At 34.5% G+C, this 18,767-nt stretch overlaps 1 protein-coding gene across 6 annotated transcripts in view; it reads right to left on the reverse strand.

Annotated features, from left to right (window-relative positions):
- Positions 1–8,888: 8,888 nt before the first annotated feature.
- The window catches only part of C7H14orf39 (chromosome 7 C14orf39 homolog), a 51,984-nt gene continuing 42,105 nt past the window's right edge, over positions 8,889–18,767 (reverse strand). For 5 of the 6 annotated variants that reach the window (XM_058739224.1, XM_058739227.1, XM_058739223.1 and 2 more), the window contains 3 exons: positions 16,259–16,316; positions 11,217–11,276; positions 8,889–9,999 (listed from right to left, as the gene is read on the reverse strand). In XM_058739224.1, coding sequence (XP_058595207.1) covers positions 9,800–9,999; positions 11,217–11,276; positions 16,259–16,316 — 318 coding nt within the window. In that variant the 3' untranslated portion in view covers positions 8,889–9,799. The remainder of the gene's footprint in view (positions 10,000–11,216; positions 11,277–16,258; positions 16,317–18,767) is intronic. The other variant, XM_058739226.1, reaches the window with a different exon arrangement.

Consider the following 18,767-nt stretch of genomic DNA (forward strand, 5'->3'; position numbering starts at 1 on the left):
AGGTTCCTCAAAATATTAAAAATAGAACTATCCTATGACCCAGCAATTGCACTACTAGGTATTTATCCAAGGGATACAGGTATGCTGTTTCAAAGGAACACATGTACCCCATTGTTTATAGCAGCACTATCAACAATAGCCAAGGTATGGGAAGAGCCCAAATGTCCATTGATGGATGAATGGATAAAGAAGATGTGGTATGTATATATATATATATATATATATATATATATATATATATATATATATACACACACACACACACACACACACACACAATGGAGTGTTACTTGGCAATCAGAAAGAATGAAAAAATCTTGCCATTTGCAACTACATGGATGGAACTAGAAGGTATTATGCTAAGCGAAATTAGTCAGAGAAAGACAAATATCATATGACTTCACTCATATGAGGCCTTTAAGACACAGAACAGATTAACATAAGGGAAGGGAAGCAAAAATAATATAAAAACAGGGAGGGGGACAAACATAAGAGACTCTTAAACATGAAGAACAAACAGAGGGTTACTGGAGGGATTGTGGGAGGGGGGATGGGCTAAATGGGTAAGGGGAATTAAGGAATCTACCACTGAGGTTTATATACACAATGGAGTACTACGTGGCAATGAGAAAGAATGAAATATGGCCCTTTGTAGCAACGTGGATGGAACTGGAGAGTGTTATGCTAAGTGAAATAAGCCATACAGAGAAAGACAGATACCATACGGTTTCACTCTTATGTGGATCCTGAGAAACTTAACAGAAACCCATGGGGGAGGGGTAGGAAAAAAAAAGAGGTTAGAGTGGGAGAGAGCCAAAACATAAGAGACTCTTAAAAACTGAGAACAAACTGAGGGTTGATGGGGGGTGGGAGGGGGGGGGTGGGTGATGGGTATTGAGGAGGGCACCTTTTGGGATGAGCACTGGGTGTTGTATGAAAACCAATTTGACAATAAATTTCATATATTGAGAAAAAAAAGGAATCTACCACTGCAATCATTGTTGCACTATATGCTAACTAACTTGGATGTAAATTAAAAGAATAAAATAAAATAAAATAAAAAACTTGACAGATCTTCCCAGTTTTTAAAAGAAGCTAGAAATTAAGTTTCATTAATACCCCTTTTATTAAAAATAATTTTAGACTTACATCCATGCTAGTATCTTATATAGCCACAGCACAATTATTAAAACCAGAATATTAGCATTGATATATTATTAACTCATGTGCATACCTTCTTCAAATTTCACCAATTGTCCCCCTAATATTTTTTTTCTGAAACAGGACCCAATCCAGATCCCATGTTGCATTTAGTCATAACTCCTGTGTCCTAATTTTTAATGTCAGCCATTATTTATAACATTGTGCAAGATTAACAAGACCTTAGACCTGCAGTTTGGTACTTCTGGACAAGCTAGGCATAACTGAAGCTTATGTCTTATGTTTTATCAGCAACAGCTATCCGGGAACTCAAGTTAATATGGGGCTGAAGGAAAGATGACAGAATGTAGAGGAAGGACTGTTCATTACACCTCTTCTTTCCTTAGTTTTCCAGAGGAATTTTTTTTTTGGTACTTCTTATATCATATAGAAACCAATTTTTAACTGCTTATTCTGGGATTCCCTACATGTTGCATGACCTAGCATACAGTACATGTTGAATACTTATTAAATAAATGAGTGAATTCTGACAAGGACAAAATGCTTGCTGTCCGTTTGAGAAAAATTTCTACTAGCAAGAATGTATGTGTACTGCATTGTCATGGACATGTGCTGTTTTTGTTTATCTATCATCTATCTTCCCTCCTTTCAGAATAGGAATCTAATTTTCCTTTTAGAAACTACTTCCCCTGACTCCATACAGTCTTGGTGGAACCATCCATCAAGATACCAGGAAGTGATCACATAACTTAGATTATGCCAATTAGGTTTTCCTGGAAATTTTAATCTTGAACAGAGTGATATAAGATGGAGACATGACTAGAGCTCATTCACTCCATTGGCAGAAGCTTGAAGAGACCTATATCCCCAGAATTTCTCCAGTTCCTAGCCTTCCTAAGGCCCAATTGTTCAGCTTTTGCTTCTATTTCATAGGCTATTCCCATCCTTCCAATAAATCCTCATTTCCCACCCCACCTTTTGTTTTGGCTTAACTTAGTAAGAGTCAGTTTCTATTATTACAAACAAAAAAATTAAAAATAAATCAAACCCTGCACTGGGCTCCGTGGTAGGTGTGGAGCCTGCTTAAGATTCTTTTTCCCTCTTTGCCCCTCTCCTCCATTTGTACTCTCTCTCTAAAAAAAAAAAAATTAAGATAGATACATAAAGGGGAAGTAGGAAGACTATTTCTAGATATTCTTCTCAAAACGAGAGGAAATTAAAGAGGAAAGTGTAGTACATAAAATTTAAGCTCTCCCTTCTTCCGTAGGTAAGCTAATTGCATGTTCTACATAATACTACAACTAATTTAATATCCATATTTCAAGTATATTATTGTATCATAGATATTAATACATTTATATTATATACACATGTCAGTGTAATTATATATTTATATAATATATATATATTATTATAATATATATATTAAATTTAACAAGTATATATATATCTTAATATAAAACAGTGAGATGAGGGGCACATGGGTGGCTCAGTCATTTAAGCATCCAACTTTGGCTCAGGTCATGATCTCATGGTTCATGGGTTCGAGCCCTATGTCAGGCTCTGTGCTGACAGCTCAGAGCCTGGAACCTGCTTTGGATTCTGTGTCTCCCTCTCTCTACCCCTCCCCCACTCATGCGCGCTCTCTCTCTCTCTCTCTCTCTCTCTCTCCCTCTCTCTCTCTCTCTCTCAAAAATAAACTAACATTAAGTATATATATAAAACAGATGAGATATAGCAAAGGATACAATACTATTTTTTCATGCAAAAATTAGAGTTGATAGTTCATTTTAATTAATTAATTAATTTGTTTGTTGTTTTGAGAGAGAGCATACAAGCAGAGGAGAGGGGCAGAGAGGGAGAGAGAGAATCCCAAGCAGGCTCCACACCCAGCATGGACACTGACATGGGGCTTGATCTCACCACCATGAGATCATGACCTTGGCCAAAATCAAGAGTAGGACACTCAGCCAACTGAGCCACCCAGGTGCCTCAAGAGTTGATAGTTCATTTTAGAAAACAATGATTAGGCATTTCTCAAGCTACCAGATTAACATTTACTAAATTAATATCACTTTCTTCGATAGATACTATGTTAATCTGAATATACACATAAAAATTTTACTTCCAATTCCTTGGTAATTTCTGACCCACTGTCTTCTAAAATAACCTGCCCTATAGCAGTCCTCATAGTTGACTTATAATAGAAAAAATAAAAATAATGACACATTTGAACCACTTACTTATAAAAGTAAATCTGGACACATTTTGTATTATTTTTCTTATGTGTTTACAATGTAGAACTTGGAGATACTATAATTTGATAGGATTCTTATTAGTGGTTTATAAATCCATGCTTATTAACATTATAATAAAAATACATACATTTGCATTCAATTTAATTTCTTAGATTATAAAGATGTGGTAAGCATTGACCATCAAATGTCATCTCTCATATACTGATAGTGCAAATAAAAGGTAACTATATTTGAAGTCCTGGAAAAAATTGCTAAGCCTTCAGCATTCCCTTGTCAAAATAATCATCATAACTAACAAGGAGCAATAAATGACAAAAACCAGGAATACAAATAATTTTACACTATGTCAGTACTTACCATTGATCTAGCCACCATGCTTAGTCTCTGATGATCTTAATTCTGAAATGCCATTTCCTTTAAGAACTAATGTAAAATACATATAAGATCCCATGAAATTCAAATAGTTATTCTAGATTGGTCTTGGTTTTACAATCAGGAGGAAACAGATCATGAGGCATGTTAAACTGTGTAAATAAAAGAATTATTCCTTTTATACAGCATTTTTTGTATTCTTCCTTGTTATCTAAACCAGATATCCATATGCAGCTGTGTATATGGATAGGTGAAAAATCTTTTAAGTAAAATGGCAAGTGGTATATACATCAAGAGAGCTAGCCCATCAGTGTATTTTATATAATTCTTGTTCTGTTTTAGGCCACCTGTACTTTCCAGAAAGGAGTAACTTTTCTCCTAGTATAGAAAAAGACTCACTGCATACAGTTTTTCTTTTTATATGGGGTAGAAGAGGCTGCTTCAGTATTCAATAAAAGATTTAGGGGTGCCTGGGTGGCTCAGTTGGTTAAGCGTCCAACTTTCACTAAGGTCATGATCTTGCAGTTCGTGAGTTCAAGCCCCACATCAGGCTCTGTGCTGACACCTCAGAGCCTGGAACCTGCTTCAGATTCTGTGTCTCCCTCCCTCTCTGCTCTTCCCCTCCTCACACTTTGTCTCTCTCTCAAATAAGTAAACATTAAAAAAATTTTTTTTTAATTTAATGACAATTTCTGAGGCCTATTTCCTTAGGTTTTACTGACTATAAATTCCAGTATTTTTCAAAAAGAATTTTACATATTTATTCAACAAAAATTTATATAGTTTTATAATGTGAAAAATCCTGTACTAGGTGTTTTGGAGACAGTAGTGAACATCAGAGACTTGATCTCTTACCTTCTGGAACCTAAAATCTAGTGGCAGATACAAAGTATATACATAATCACTTCTATAATTGAAGTTGTAATGTTGTATGAAGGAAGTAGGCAGAATGTTATGAGAGGTATCCTCACAGTCTATGGGAGGAAGGGAAGGCTTGTTTGAGAAAGTGACATGAATCATTGAGTATACTGGTGTAACAAAGCCTATGGTTCTAATCAGATCTGAAGCCAAATCTGTGGTTTCTTTTGTGTTTAAGCTGTATGAGTTGGGTATCCACTGCTTACATCTGAGGAGTCTAATATGCCATTTAATGTCAAATAAGATGTAAAATAACTTTTGTTCAAGGTATTTTAAAGAAAAGACAATTACTAGATTTTGGGTTGCCATTTGAATTTCAGATTGCAAATCATTTTTCTGAGATAATTTTTTCATGTCCATTCTCTAAAGAAAAAGTAATAGGGGCGCCTGGGTGGCTCAGTCCATTAAGTGTCCAACTTGGGCTCAGGTCATGATCGGGTCATGACAGAGGGCTCAATCCCACAAACCATGAGATCATGACCTGAGCCGAAATCAACAGTCAGAGGCTTAACTGACAGAGCCACCCAGGTGCCTTGAGAACATTTTAAATATTTATGCAAGTTTTGTATACTGCCTATCATTCCCACCTGGTAGGCCTTAACAAGTATTTCTTAATTATTATTAGGTTAGGCACATCTTTACTTTTGAGATCTTTTTATTTTTATTTTTTTTTTTATTTTTTTTTTTTTTTTTTTTAATTTTTTTTTTTCAACATTTTTTATTTATTTTGGGACAGAGAGAGACAGAGCATGAATGGGGGAGGGGCAGAGAGAGAGGGAGACACAGAATCGGAAACAGGCTCCAGGCTCCGAGCCATCAGCCCAGAGCCTGACGCGGGGCTCGAACTCACGGACCGCGAGATCGTGACCTGGCTGAAGTCGGACGCTTAACCGACTGCGCCACCCAGGCGCCCCGAGATCTTTTTATTTTTATACCCATTAAGTACAGAAGGTAAGAAAAGTGAAAGACTAATTCAACAGATGTGGAATATTACTAGTTATAAAAAAACCTCAATGTATAATTCAAATATTTTTATATGATCAGAAGGCATCAATCATAAAGTTGGGCAAAAGAATAAAAATGAGACTAATGAGTAATATTTTAACATATTTTAATGTTTCCCCTTCAAGACGCATTGGAAGACAAAATTATTTCTTCCTTGGCTAGAAAAAACAGGCATAACTTTTGCAAGTAGTTATTTTTCAGACCAATTTGAACCATGGTATAACTGAATTAATATAAAATGCCTTCCTACTGAATACTTGCTTTACCATTGAAAAGACTTTAAAAGTTATTTTAAAATATCTTTTGTCTCAGGGCACATGGGTGGCTCAGTTGGTTGAGCATCTGACTTTGGTTCAGGTCATGATCTCGCAGTTTGTGAGTACAAGCCCGGCATCAGGCTCTGTACTGGCAGCTCGGAGCCTGGAGCCTGCTTCAGATTGTGTGTGTGTGTCTCTCTCTCTGCCCCTCTCCCGCTCACGCTCTCTCTCTCAAAAATAAATAAAGATTAAAAAAACTTCTGTCCCTATCATTTGATATATTTAGCTTATCTTAATAAATTTTTAAAAATCTGAACATTAAATTACCTTATGCTTTGCATGAAAATCTCTATCATCTGTCTCTAAAACAAGTAAGACCACCGTTCATCAAGCACTCACCATGAGCTAAGTGCCAGGTCAAACACTTTAATACTCCCAAAGATCCTCTTTAATAGGTACGATGATCAACCCCAATTTTAAAATGAGGAAACTGGGGGCGCCTGGGTGGCTCAGTCGGTTGAGCGTCCGACTTCAGCTCAGGTCATGATCTCACGGTTCGTGAGTTCGAGCCCCGCGTCGGGCTCTGGGCTGATGGCTCAGAGCCTGGAGCCTGCTTCCGGTTCTGTGTCTCCCTCTCTCTCTGCCCCTCCCCCATTCATGCTCTGTCTCTCTCTGTCTCAAAAATAAATAAACATTAAAAAAAAAAAACATTAAAATGAGGAAACTGAAGCAAAGAGGATAAATAACTGGCAAGAGACAAACTTCAGCATCAATCTTTCAATGTTTAAACCCAGACAGTAACACCAGGGCCCACACTCTTTACTACTCAATACTCTATCCATCATCCTTCTGCTGTTACACTCTCTTGTGATTCATCAATCTGGAGCTACAAATACTCATGAAAAAAAATACGCCCTAAAACACACCAAAAAAAAAAAATTATAAGGTGAGCTGATACTTTGGAAAAATTACTTTCTAAAAAGTAGGGTAGTTTAAAGTTCTAAAAAGAATATCATATTCACCTCAAATCAAAAAAGGTATACTATTAAAGAAATGATGTTTTAAGAGACAAATTCTCAGCAAGATGTTAGTATTAGAATACAAAGTGATTTAGAAGTAGAACTGCTGAGCTGCAAACAACCTGGGTGTGAGTCAGAGAATATTAGGACAGGCCTGTCCACCAGGGATGTAGATTTGATTGTATGTGACTTGTGTCAGCTTTGGAGAAATCAAGAGCAAACTATAAAAGCAAGCAATGGGAATGTTTCTAAATGAGCCATTCAGCCTCTAAGGCAAGTTATATGGAGCAATTGAAATTCAAAGGGAAAGCATCAACATGCCAGCCAGGTTTATACATTGCTTGTTCATTCATTCCTTCAAAAGATCAGAAAAACTTTATTTAAAAAATTGTAATTTTGGGGACACCTGGGTGTCTCAGTTGGTTCAACGTATGACTTCAGCTCAGGTCATGATCTCTTGGTTCATGAGTTCCAGCCCTGCATTGGGCTCTCTACTGTCAGTGCAGAGCCCACTTCAGATCTTCAGTCTCCCTCTCTCTCTGCCCCTCATGTGTGTGTACCCGCTCGCACTCTTTTTTTTTAATTATTAAATTTATTGTCAAATTGGTTTCCATACAACACCCAATGCTCATCCCAACAGGTGCCCTCCTCAATGCCCATCACTTAAAGCTTGTGCCCTCCTCAATGCCCATCACTTTCCCCTCCCTCCCACCCCCCGTCAACCCTGTTTATTCTCAGTTTTTAAGAGTCTCATGATTGGGCTCCCTCCCTCTCTAACTTTTTTTTTCCTTCCCCTCCCCCATGGTCTTCTGTTAAGTTTCTCAGGATCTACATAAGAGTGAAAACATATGGTATCAGTCTTTCTCTGTATGACTTATTTCACTTAGCATAACACTCTCCAGTTCCATCCACGTTGCTACAAGTGGACAAATTTCATTCTTTCTCATTGCCACGTAGTATTCCATACAGCACTTTCAACAATAGCCAAATTATGGAAAGAGCCTAATGTCCATCAACTGATGAATGGATAAAGAAATTGTGGTTTATATACACAATGGAGTACTATACACAATGGAAGGAAAAAAAAAGAGGTTAGGGTGGGAGAGAACCAAAGCATAAGAGACTCTTAAAAACTGAGAACAAACTGAGGGTTGATGGGGGGTGGGAGGGAGGGGAGGGTGGGTCATTGGGTATTGAGGGCACCTTTTGGGATGAGCACTGGGTGTTGTATGGAAACCAATTTGACAATAAATTTCATATATTGAAAAAATAAAAAATATAAATAAATAAATAAATAAATAAATATCAAAACCTTTAAAAAAATAAATGTACCACTGACCTATTATCATACTTTAAATAAATAAATAAATAAATAAATAAATAAATAAATAAATAAATTTTAAAAACACACAGTCCAAAGTTTTCTTAAATTCTTTCTGTCATTAGCTAAATCATTTCTCTGACTTCTAAAAAGTCTTTGGGAAAGCTTAATTTCATACAGTTGTCATGTGTTGTGGACACCCTGAAGAAACAAGAAAGACTCTCACTCCAAATATGCTTTGTATTTTGAGACTGATGATATCACACACACCCCAGTAGGGTATGAAAAGGTTTATTACTCACATAATGATGTTTTCTGGAGAAAGCAGGCCAGGCCTATCTAGTTCTCTGAAAATGGCTTGAGAGATCAGAGACATCAGAGAGATCAGACACTGACTGTGGGTTTTTAAGGTGGTGTGGGATGGGGCCAAAACAAGAGTTCCTATACATGGTTTGAACTTCCCACTAGTGCCAAAGATGGGAACCTGGGCTTTCTTAACAGATTGATCAGATATGGGGCAGAAGGGGAAGAAAGTGCGGTGAAGCTTAAAGCTTGTGAGCATTCACACACCAAAATATGGAGTCAGACTTTTTATTACTCAGTAACTCTATATAACTAATTTACAAAATACAAAGACATTGAACATTATGCTTATATAATTTCATCAAATTTTAAATATCTTCATTTATCTATATAATTGACAAGCAAATACTGCATATAAAACATAAAGGTGAGTTTTTTTGTTAGAGACAGAAAACAAAATTTTAAATGTTTTTCAAAAAAGTTTAAGCAAAAAATATAACAGTATCATCATTAATACAACAATCTAATTCTCAGAAATTACTCTAGCCCTTCACATTAATTTCTTTCCATTAAAGATATTAGAATAACTGATAAAATTAGAATTTTATTATTTGTTGTATTCAAAAAAATAACAGATTTAATTCACTACCAATAAAATAAATTATGTGAGATTATCACTGATGTACCACACTTTTTTTTGAAGTACCACCCTCTTTATAGTGAAGCACAGTAATTTTAAGAGCATTTTTAGTAGCTAAGGTACAAAGTATACCTCAGCATTAATTCTGCATAGTTACTGCCATCTTCTGATGGCCTGAAGTTTTCATTCTTATCAAAGCACCTAAATTACTACAAGAATGAAACTTAGGTTCTGGGGAGAAGCACGTTTAATACTTATAGTAAATATTAATGGAAAAGTATCAAATTCTATTAATTCTGCCTAAATATGGCTTGCAAAATCAAAACCAAAATAATGATAGCAAATACTGCAAATAAAATAAAATTAGATGACATAGGCTTAATTTCCATCAATATTTAAATATATAATCAAATAATGTAACTATGCTAACCTATTATTGCTTTAACCAACAAAATAAAGTAGTCTTCATTTTTAAAGTAATAATGTAAATTTATGCCCTAGATGGTTACAGAGCAGTTAAATAATTCAAGAAATTAGTAATTAGTTCAAAAAAAGGTAAATTGCGTTGTATTTTGTGAGGAAGATGAAAAACCTTTTACAGAAGAAGGTGTTGAGTTTTGATCCTGTTCAAATGAAAATGGAAAACTAAAATCATCTTTTCCAGTTCCAAATGTATGAGTTGAAGAGTCTGATGAAAAAGAAAATGTAAAGGCATCTTCTCCTTCTGGTTTCCCAAATAAGTTTCCTGAGGAAGGTAAATATTATAATATCATGCTATTCATGCTACATAATTTGCATAACCTACTAAGTTACAGTATGCTACAAACAATGCTTAGGGTAACATCTTATTGCTTATTAAGCAGATACTTAACTATATTCCTCCTATGGGCAAAGAATTGTCCTTTGTACTATGAAAAAACAAATAGATTCAAACTTAAACTCTATTTTCGAGTAATTTGAACACAAGTATAAAAAGGGCTAGTATATATGGTAGAAAAAAGGGTAAAGCACCTCAAATGGAGAGAATACCACAGAGGCACAGAAACAGGCATGCATAAGAAGTATCAGGATAACAGAAATCAATTCAGCTCGTCAGGAGAACTAAGAAATAATAGTCATTAAAAGGGTATTAATGAAGATGAGCTTGGAAAGACTGCTGAATGTCCAACTACAGAATCTGGACTTTATTTGATATGTAAGAGGAAGCCATTAAAAGTTTTCAAGTGGAGCTATGACAGGATTTGAACTGCTTTATAAGGATTACTAAGGAAAGAATGTGTAGAAAGGTTGAAATAGTAGAGCATTTAGAAGTCAGAATAACAGGAAAGGGATGACGAAAGCTTGGTCTTACAGTCATAGCAAAAGGAATGGGGAAAGAAATGTTGGGTCTGAGAGATAACTGCAGAAGTCAAATTTACTCAACTATTATTGATGAGTTACTACAATGTATTGTTTGTAGTGCCGAAGGAAATGGACAGAACAGTGAAATGGACAGAACAGTGAAAAAGCTTCTATAGTTTCAAAAGGAATTTTTGTATATGTGCTGCCGAAGCAAGCACTTCAAAAGGAATTTTTGAAATCAACTTTACATAAATAATTTTAACGACTCTAAGAATTGCCCCTAAGGAAAAATATTGTTTTTCATTCATTATATTATGTAAGACTATAAATATAAAAATATTTTAAATATCTTAATTAGAATTCTTAATTATTACTAAACAACATAAAATGCACAGTAATCTAAAACCTTATTTGAAGCAAGTCTTTTAAAGCACCTGTATTTCTTCCATAGAGAAACAATTCAATTAGTACATTAAGCAAAATAATTTATTTTGTGGCACTTTGAAGTTTCATGTATCTTTAAACATCTCAATTATTTCATTCTAAATAAAGGTGAACCAACCAGAAGTAGAAGAGACAGATGGAGGGATGGTTAGATAGACAGATGGACTGACTGATTACCATATACTTGAGTTCTTCCTCTCTCCATTTTTCCACTGACTTCAGTGTACATCCATAATACTAAAATAAAGGAAAGTAGCTCTAATATAGCTATAGATTCAGAAAGAACTAAAAGCTTAAATCTGCCTTTGAATAAATGAATTTGATGTTTACATTTAATTTCAGAAGAAAAGAAGTTCATATGAAGTCTTCATAAAACTCCCATGTTCATTATAAATAAAATAGTAGATTACTGTGCAAGGTGCTGTGGACAATTCAAAGGTGAGTAAAACAGAACCCCTGTCCTCAAAGACCTGTGATTAGGAGAGATTTTATATATATTCATAAATAATAACAGAGAGTAGAATATTCAAAAAGTAAATAAAAAAGAAAAATTCAGAAAAGTGAAGGAGACATTTTTTGGAATGAAAGGCTGAAGACAAAAGGATTTATGGAACTTGGTTTTTAACAGATAGTTATAAAGAATTAGAAGTTGAGGATTTCAGGAAGAAAAAAATGGGTAAGAAAGTACAGGCATATTTGGGATGCAGTGAATTCTTTAGTTTGGCCAAAAGCATACATTATTCTTATAAGAGAAAAGGCTTAAAAGGTATGTTGGAGCAAGGTTAAAAAAACAGGAGCATAATTTGGTACTCCATGGGGAGCCACTAAAGATATTAACTAGGGCAAATAATGTGATTTTATATGTAGAAAATCCTAGAGATTCTACCAAAAAAACTGTTAGATCTAATCAATGAATTCAGCAAAGTTGCAGGATACAAAATTAATACACAAAAATCAGTAACATTTCTATACGCTAACAATAATCTGAAAAAGAAATTTTAAAAAATAATCCTCTTTACAATAGAGTAATATTGCAAATATTGTACAGAATAAAATATTTAGGAATAAAATTAACCAAGAATGGTGAAAGATCTCTACTCTGAAAACTACAAGACACTGATGAAAGAAATTATAGAAGATACAAATATACGGAAAAGTACCCTGTGTTCATAGATTGGAAGAATTAATATTGTTAAAATATCAATACCACTGAAAGCCATCTATAGATTCAATGCAATCCCTACCAAGATTCCAATGGCATTTTTTATAAAATTAGAAAAAACCCTCCCCAAATTTATACACAACCACAAAAAACTCCCAAAAGCCAAACAATCCTGCAAAAGAAGAACAAAATGGGAGGCATTATATTTCCTGGTTTCAATTAAACTACAAAGCTAATATTAATCAAAACAATATGGCACTGGCACAAAAACAAGCAGATCAACAGAACAGGGCTTGCATATACAGTCAACTAATATTTGACAAGGGAGTTAAGGACAGAGAAAAGACAGTCTCTTCAATAAATAGTGCTGAGAAAATTGGGATACTAACATGTAAAAAGGATGAAACTAGATCCCTATACCACTCACAAAAATTAACGTGAAATGGATTAAAGACTTAAATGTAAGACCTAAAACCATGAATGTCCTAAAAGAAAACATAGGAACAAAGCTCCTTGCCACTGTCTTGACTTTTTGGGTATGATACCTACAGCATAACCAATAAAATAAAAAACAGACAAGTATAACTACATCAAATTAAAAAGCTTCTGCACAGCAAAAGAAACAACAGAGTGAAAGTTAAAAGACAACCTATGGAATAGGAAAAATATTTGCAAATCATGTATGTGATAAGGGGGATTAATATCCAAAATACATAAAGACCCCATACAAATCAGTAGCAAAAAAACAAATTAAAACAATTAAAATTAAAACAATTTTAAACAAACAAAATTTAAAAAAATTAAATTAAAATCCAATAAAAAATCCAATCCAATTAAAAATAGGCAAATGACCTGGATAAACATTTTTCCAAAAGGCCAACAGGTACTATGGTGGCCAACGGGCATATGAAAGGATGCTCAACATCACTAGTCATTAGTGAAATGCAAATCAAAACCACAATGAGAATTCATCTCATACCTGTTAGAATGCTCATCATCAAAAAGACAAGAGATAACAAATGCTGGCAAGGATGTACAGAAAAGGGAACACTTGTACACCATTGGTAGGATTGTAAACTGGTATAACCACTACAGAAAACAGTATGGAGGATTCTTAAAAAGTTAAAAATAGAACAACCATATGACACAGCAATTCTACTCTGGGAATATATCCAAAGGAAATGAAAACATTGACTCAAAAAGATTAGTGTACCTCCATGTTCATAGCAGCATAATTTATAATAGCTAAGACATAGAAACAACTTAAGTGTCCATCAGCTAATGAATGGATAAAACAGTTGTGAGGTGTATATCTATCTATCTATGTATAAATATCTATACATATCTATGTATACATATCTATGTATAGATAGATAGACAGATACATACACACACACACACACACACACACACACACAATGGAATATTAAGCCATAAAAAAACAAGGACATCTTGTCATTTAAAACAACACTGATGGACCTTAAGGGCATTATACTAATTGAAGTAAGTCAGACAGAGAAAGACAAATGATGTATGATTTCACTTACATGTGGAACGGAAGGAAAGGGAAGGGAAACTCATAGAAAAAAAATTCAGATTTGTGATTACTAGAGGTGGGAGGAGGGGGAGGGGAATTTGGAGGAAGGTGGTCAAAAGATACAAACTTCCAGTTCTAAGATAAATAAGTACTGTGGAAGTTAACTAAAACATGATGACTATAGTTAACACTGCTGTATGATATATAGGAAAGATATTAAGAGAATAAATCCTAAGAGTTCTCATCACAAAGAAAAAAAATTTTTTGCTTTTTCTTTTTATTATATCTATATGGGATGCTGGATAGTCACTAAACTTATTACAGTGATAATTTTAAAATGTCTGTAAATCAAACCATTATGCAGTACATCTTAAATTTGTACAGTGATGTATGTCAATTATATTAACAAACTGGGGGAAAAAAAGACTAAAAACATAAGGTCCTAAAGTTTAGGAGAAGTCAGGGAGGAACATAGGAACTTGGTCATCACCTGTATTATAATATTTGAAAGTGCTGAAGTGAATGAGTGTCAAATGAATAAGAATGTCAAAGGAGAGAATATTAACATTCTAATTTTATTAAATAAGGTTTAATTAAAAGAATGTCTACAATTGGTATATTAATTCTGGTCTCATAGCATTAAATGTCATTTATGACAATTTCAAAATTTATGTCTTCACCTTGCTGAATTCCAAATTCATATATACAATTTCTTACTTTACTTTTACTTAGCTATCTAACAGAGGCTTTTCAGTTGATAACACTTCCAAAACTAAAGTCCCAGCTCCTGTTGGTCTCTAACATATGGCCTTCCATATTTCAATAAGTGGCAGTTCCATTCTTATTCATCAAAATCTTCTTCGTATCATCCTTATTTCTATCTCTTAATCCTTACGTCCTGTCCATTAGCAAATCCTTACAACTCTACCTTCAGAAAGCTTAATGACCAAATCCAACCTCTTCTCACCACTTCCACTACCACTATCCTTGCCACCATTAATTTTCACCTGTAGTATTTTAATTACTTCCTAATAAATCTCCCTGGTTTTACCCTTGTTTCCATATAGTACATTCTCCATACAGTAGCCAAATAATGCTCTTAAAACCTATTAAATCATTTCAGTCCTTTGCTCAAAACTTTCCAATAAACTGCTCATCTCACTTAGGAAAAAAACCCAAAGTCCTTAATTGTCTTAGGGCCCCATATGGTTTGCTCTCCCTCCAACCTCTCTGATTTAATTTCCTACCAGTTTCTCACTCCTTATTTGATTCCAATCATACCAATTTACCCACTATTCAACACACATGCTGAGTATGCTCTCATCTCAAGACCTTTGCACCCTCTGCCTAGAACACTTAACCACATAGCTTGTACCTGGCACCTCCTTCAGGTTTCTGCTCAATGGCTGCCTTTTAGTGATGCCTTCCCTGACTCCCTTGTAACAGAGTAACCAACCGCCCAATCCAAATACTCCCTATTTCCCTTATTCCGTTTACTTTTCTTCATAATACTGATCATCCACAGTAAGTAAAAAGCAAACATCAAGCCTGCATTGATCCAAGCCCACCTGGAAGAATGACCTTGAAGTTGGAATTCTCATAGGTCTATTTTCTTAAAAAATATGGAATTAAAGTAAATGCTGTGTCTTCCTTGTTTAGTGTGAGACTGCACCTGAATTAGGTGAGCTGTGAGTTAGGATGCAGTCTTTGGACCTTATGATTAGAATGATATTAAAAGACTGGTGGGAAACTGAGGTTGCAGATTTTCTGTTATACACCATGCCTTTTGTCCATAGTAGCTTTACATGTCTTGTGTGAGTGATGTGGCAAATGAAACCTTATTATTTGGGTAGCTGGTGGGCCTCTCAATGAGATAAAGACACTGTACATGCTGTTATTTCCTATCCTGTATCTTTCTATAAAGCTAAGTAAATCTAAGATTAAAAGTTGTAACGTGTGAGTCTACCAATATCTACTGTTGTTTAGTGCACTACCTGACATATAATCGTTTGTCTACTTTCAGTTTCTCCCACTAGAACAAAAACCCTATGAGAACTTTGCATTCTTGTCCACTATCCTATCATCAGAGCCAAAGCAGTACTGCATATGAAATATACTATATGTATACACATATATGTTTATATTTATATGTTGAATGAATCCATTAATCATAGGATAAAAGAAAGAAGATCCAATAAAAAGTAAGCACCAGAGAGAGAGGATGAAACCCAAAAACTTCAGAAGGATGAGAAGAGTCAACTATATCACATGCTGCAAAGATACTGAGTATGATAATAAATACAAAATACCCATAATGTTTGATAATTGTTAAGTCACCAGTAATATTAGAGAATTTGGTAGAGTAGTGACAGAAGAAGCTAAATTACTACAAAAAATGATTAGTGAGTGATGCAGAAGTAATAAAATTTTAAAAGAATTAGCTGAGAAAAATCAGACAAACTAAATACAAAGTGGAGAAAGTAACATGTTTTTATATGTAGCAAACTTCAAATCACTTACCAATTTCTTGTTGTGATGAAAGAGGATTTAAATTTCCCGCAGAATAATGTTCATTAAACTGAAAAATAATTTCCATTCAATATTACTCATGAAGTCAGTAGAACAGCAAATATGACATTTGTATTTCAATATAAACCCTAATTTTTTTAATAAGCATAATTAGAGTAGACAAAAATGGCAACATTCTTTTTTTTTAATGGCAACATTCTATATAGCGTACTACTGTACTTTATTTTTTTTTACTTTCTTTTACATTTATTTATTTTTGAGACAGAGACAGAGCATGAACGGGGGAGGGGCAGATAGAGAGGGAGACACAGAATCGGAAGCAGGCTCCAGGCTCTGAGCCATCAGCCCAGAGCCTGACGCGGGGCTCAAACTCACGGACTGCGAGATCATGACCTGAGCTGAAGTCGGACGCTTAACCGACTGAGCCACCTAGGTGCCCCGATACTACTGTACTTTAAAAAAGAAATCTATCTTTAAAACCTATCATTAAGCCTAAAATAAGGCTTATTGATTTCATTCTGGCAATGGGTAAAATCTTAAAAGGTGTATATATTGTGCTAAAAATAGTTCCTACTTTGGAATATTAATATAACCTAAATTTTTTTTAATGTTTATTTTTTTTTGAGAGAGAGAGACAGAGTGTGAGTGGGGAGGGACAGAGAGAGGGAGACACAGAATCTGAAGCAGGCTCCAGGCTCTGAGCTGTCAGCACAGAGCCCGATGTGGGGGGTCAAACCCACGAACTGTGAGATCATGACCTCAGCTGAAGTCAGATGTTTAACCAACTGAGCCACCCAGGCGCCCTTATATAACCTAAAATTCTAATTAATTTTTGCTTTATTCTGAAGGCCTTTTACAAATCAGGTTCTTGGTATTGTTTTCTTGCCTATAAAAGTAATAGGAAATATGAGGAAATAGGAAATAATAGGAAATATGAGGATAATAGGAAATATCAAGTTTTGCTGCCAAAAGAGTCTGTTTTCTCTGTGAAAGTTTTTTTTTTAAATGGGATCATGACATAGATATGACAACATAGTTTTCTGACCCATTTTTTTCTCTTAATGTTGCATTATGAGCATTTTCCCATGTCATTATTCTTCCAAAACCAGATTCTTTTCATGGCATTTTAATATTCTTCTATATCAACATACCATACAGTTTTTTTTTAAGTTTTTACTTAAATTCTAGTTAGTTAACATACAGTATAATATAAATTTCAGGTGTACAATTTAGTGATTCAACACTTTCATACAACACCTGGTGCTCATCACCCTGCATAATCCCCATCACCTATTTGACTCATCCCCCCATCCATCTCTCCTGTGGTAACTAACAGTTTGTTCTCTATAGTTAAGCGTCTGTTTCTTGGTTTGCAATCATTCTTTCAATTTAGACATTTAGGTTACCTCTGTTTTTTTTTTCTAATACAAATTACACTTGAATAAATACTGTTATGCACAGATTTATATTTTTTGACAATAAGGAAAACTGTTTTTCCTGGAGATTTTATGTCACTTGAATTATTTTTCCGTGATTTATTCACCTAAAGAACTTGAATATATCTTATTAATCTCTATAAGCTCTTCATATATTAAAGATATTAATCTCTTCTACTATTATTGCAAATATTGCATATCACATTATCATTTTGCCTTTAAAAATTTTTTTTAACAGGGGCACATGGGTGGCTCAGTTGGTTGAGTGTCCAACTCCTGATTTCAACTCAGCTCATGATCCCAGGATTGGGGGATCAAGCCCCACATTGGGCTCAGCGCTGAGTGTGGAGCCTCCTTAAGCTTCTCTCTCTCTCTCTCTATCTCTCTCTCTCTCCATCCCTCTCCCCCATGCTTCCTCTCTCTTAAAAATAAAAAGAAATTAAAATATAACAATTTTATATGGAACCAAACCCTTCTATTTTCTTTTGGCTCATCTTCCACTGTTTTAATGCTCAGAGAATCCTTCCTCTTCTTAAGATCTGATGAATATTTAAAGTTCCAAGACTTTTAGCCCATACCACTGATCAATTTATCAATCCTTGTACCATTACCACACTTTGCTTGCTCTAGGTTTCCCTTCACCAGTCTTATTTTCCACAATATTATCTTATTATTAATGTCTGTAAATCTTTAATACTATTTCATTCATAAAATGTATAAATTGTCTTATCTTTTTATCAGTCTAATGATGACTTTATAAACTCTCAATTTTTTTTCAAGGACCGACCAATTGGCTTTGTGAATTTTCTCTATTGCTTGTTTTCTATTTCATTAATGTCTCTTATCCCCCTTATTTTGCCATTCTATTTACTTTGGGCTTATTTTGTTCTTACTTTTCTAGATTTTCAAGGTGAAAACTTACATCACTGATTTTAGACCTTTCTTCTTTTCCATTAATTGAATTATTTAAATATAAACTAAATTATTTAAAGCTATGGTTTCGTTCTGGTTTGGGCAACAGCCTACAATTTTGATACACTGAATTTTTCGTAATCATTTCAAAA

This window comes from Neofelis nebulosa, chromosome 7 (assembly GCF_028018385.1).
Source record: "Neofelis nebulosa isolate mNeoNeb1 chromosome 7, mNeoNeb1.pri, whole genome shotgun sequence".
Lineage (NCBI taxonomy): Eukaryota > Metazoa > Chordata > Mammalia > Carnivora > Felidae > Neofelis > Neofelis nebulosa.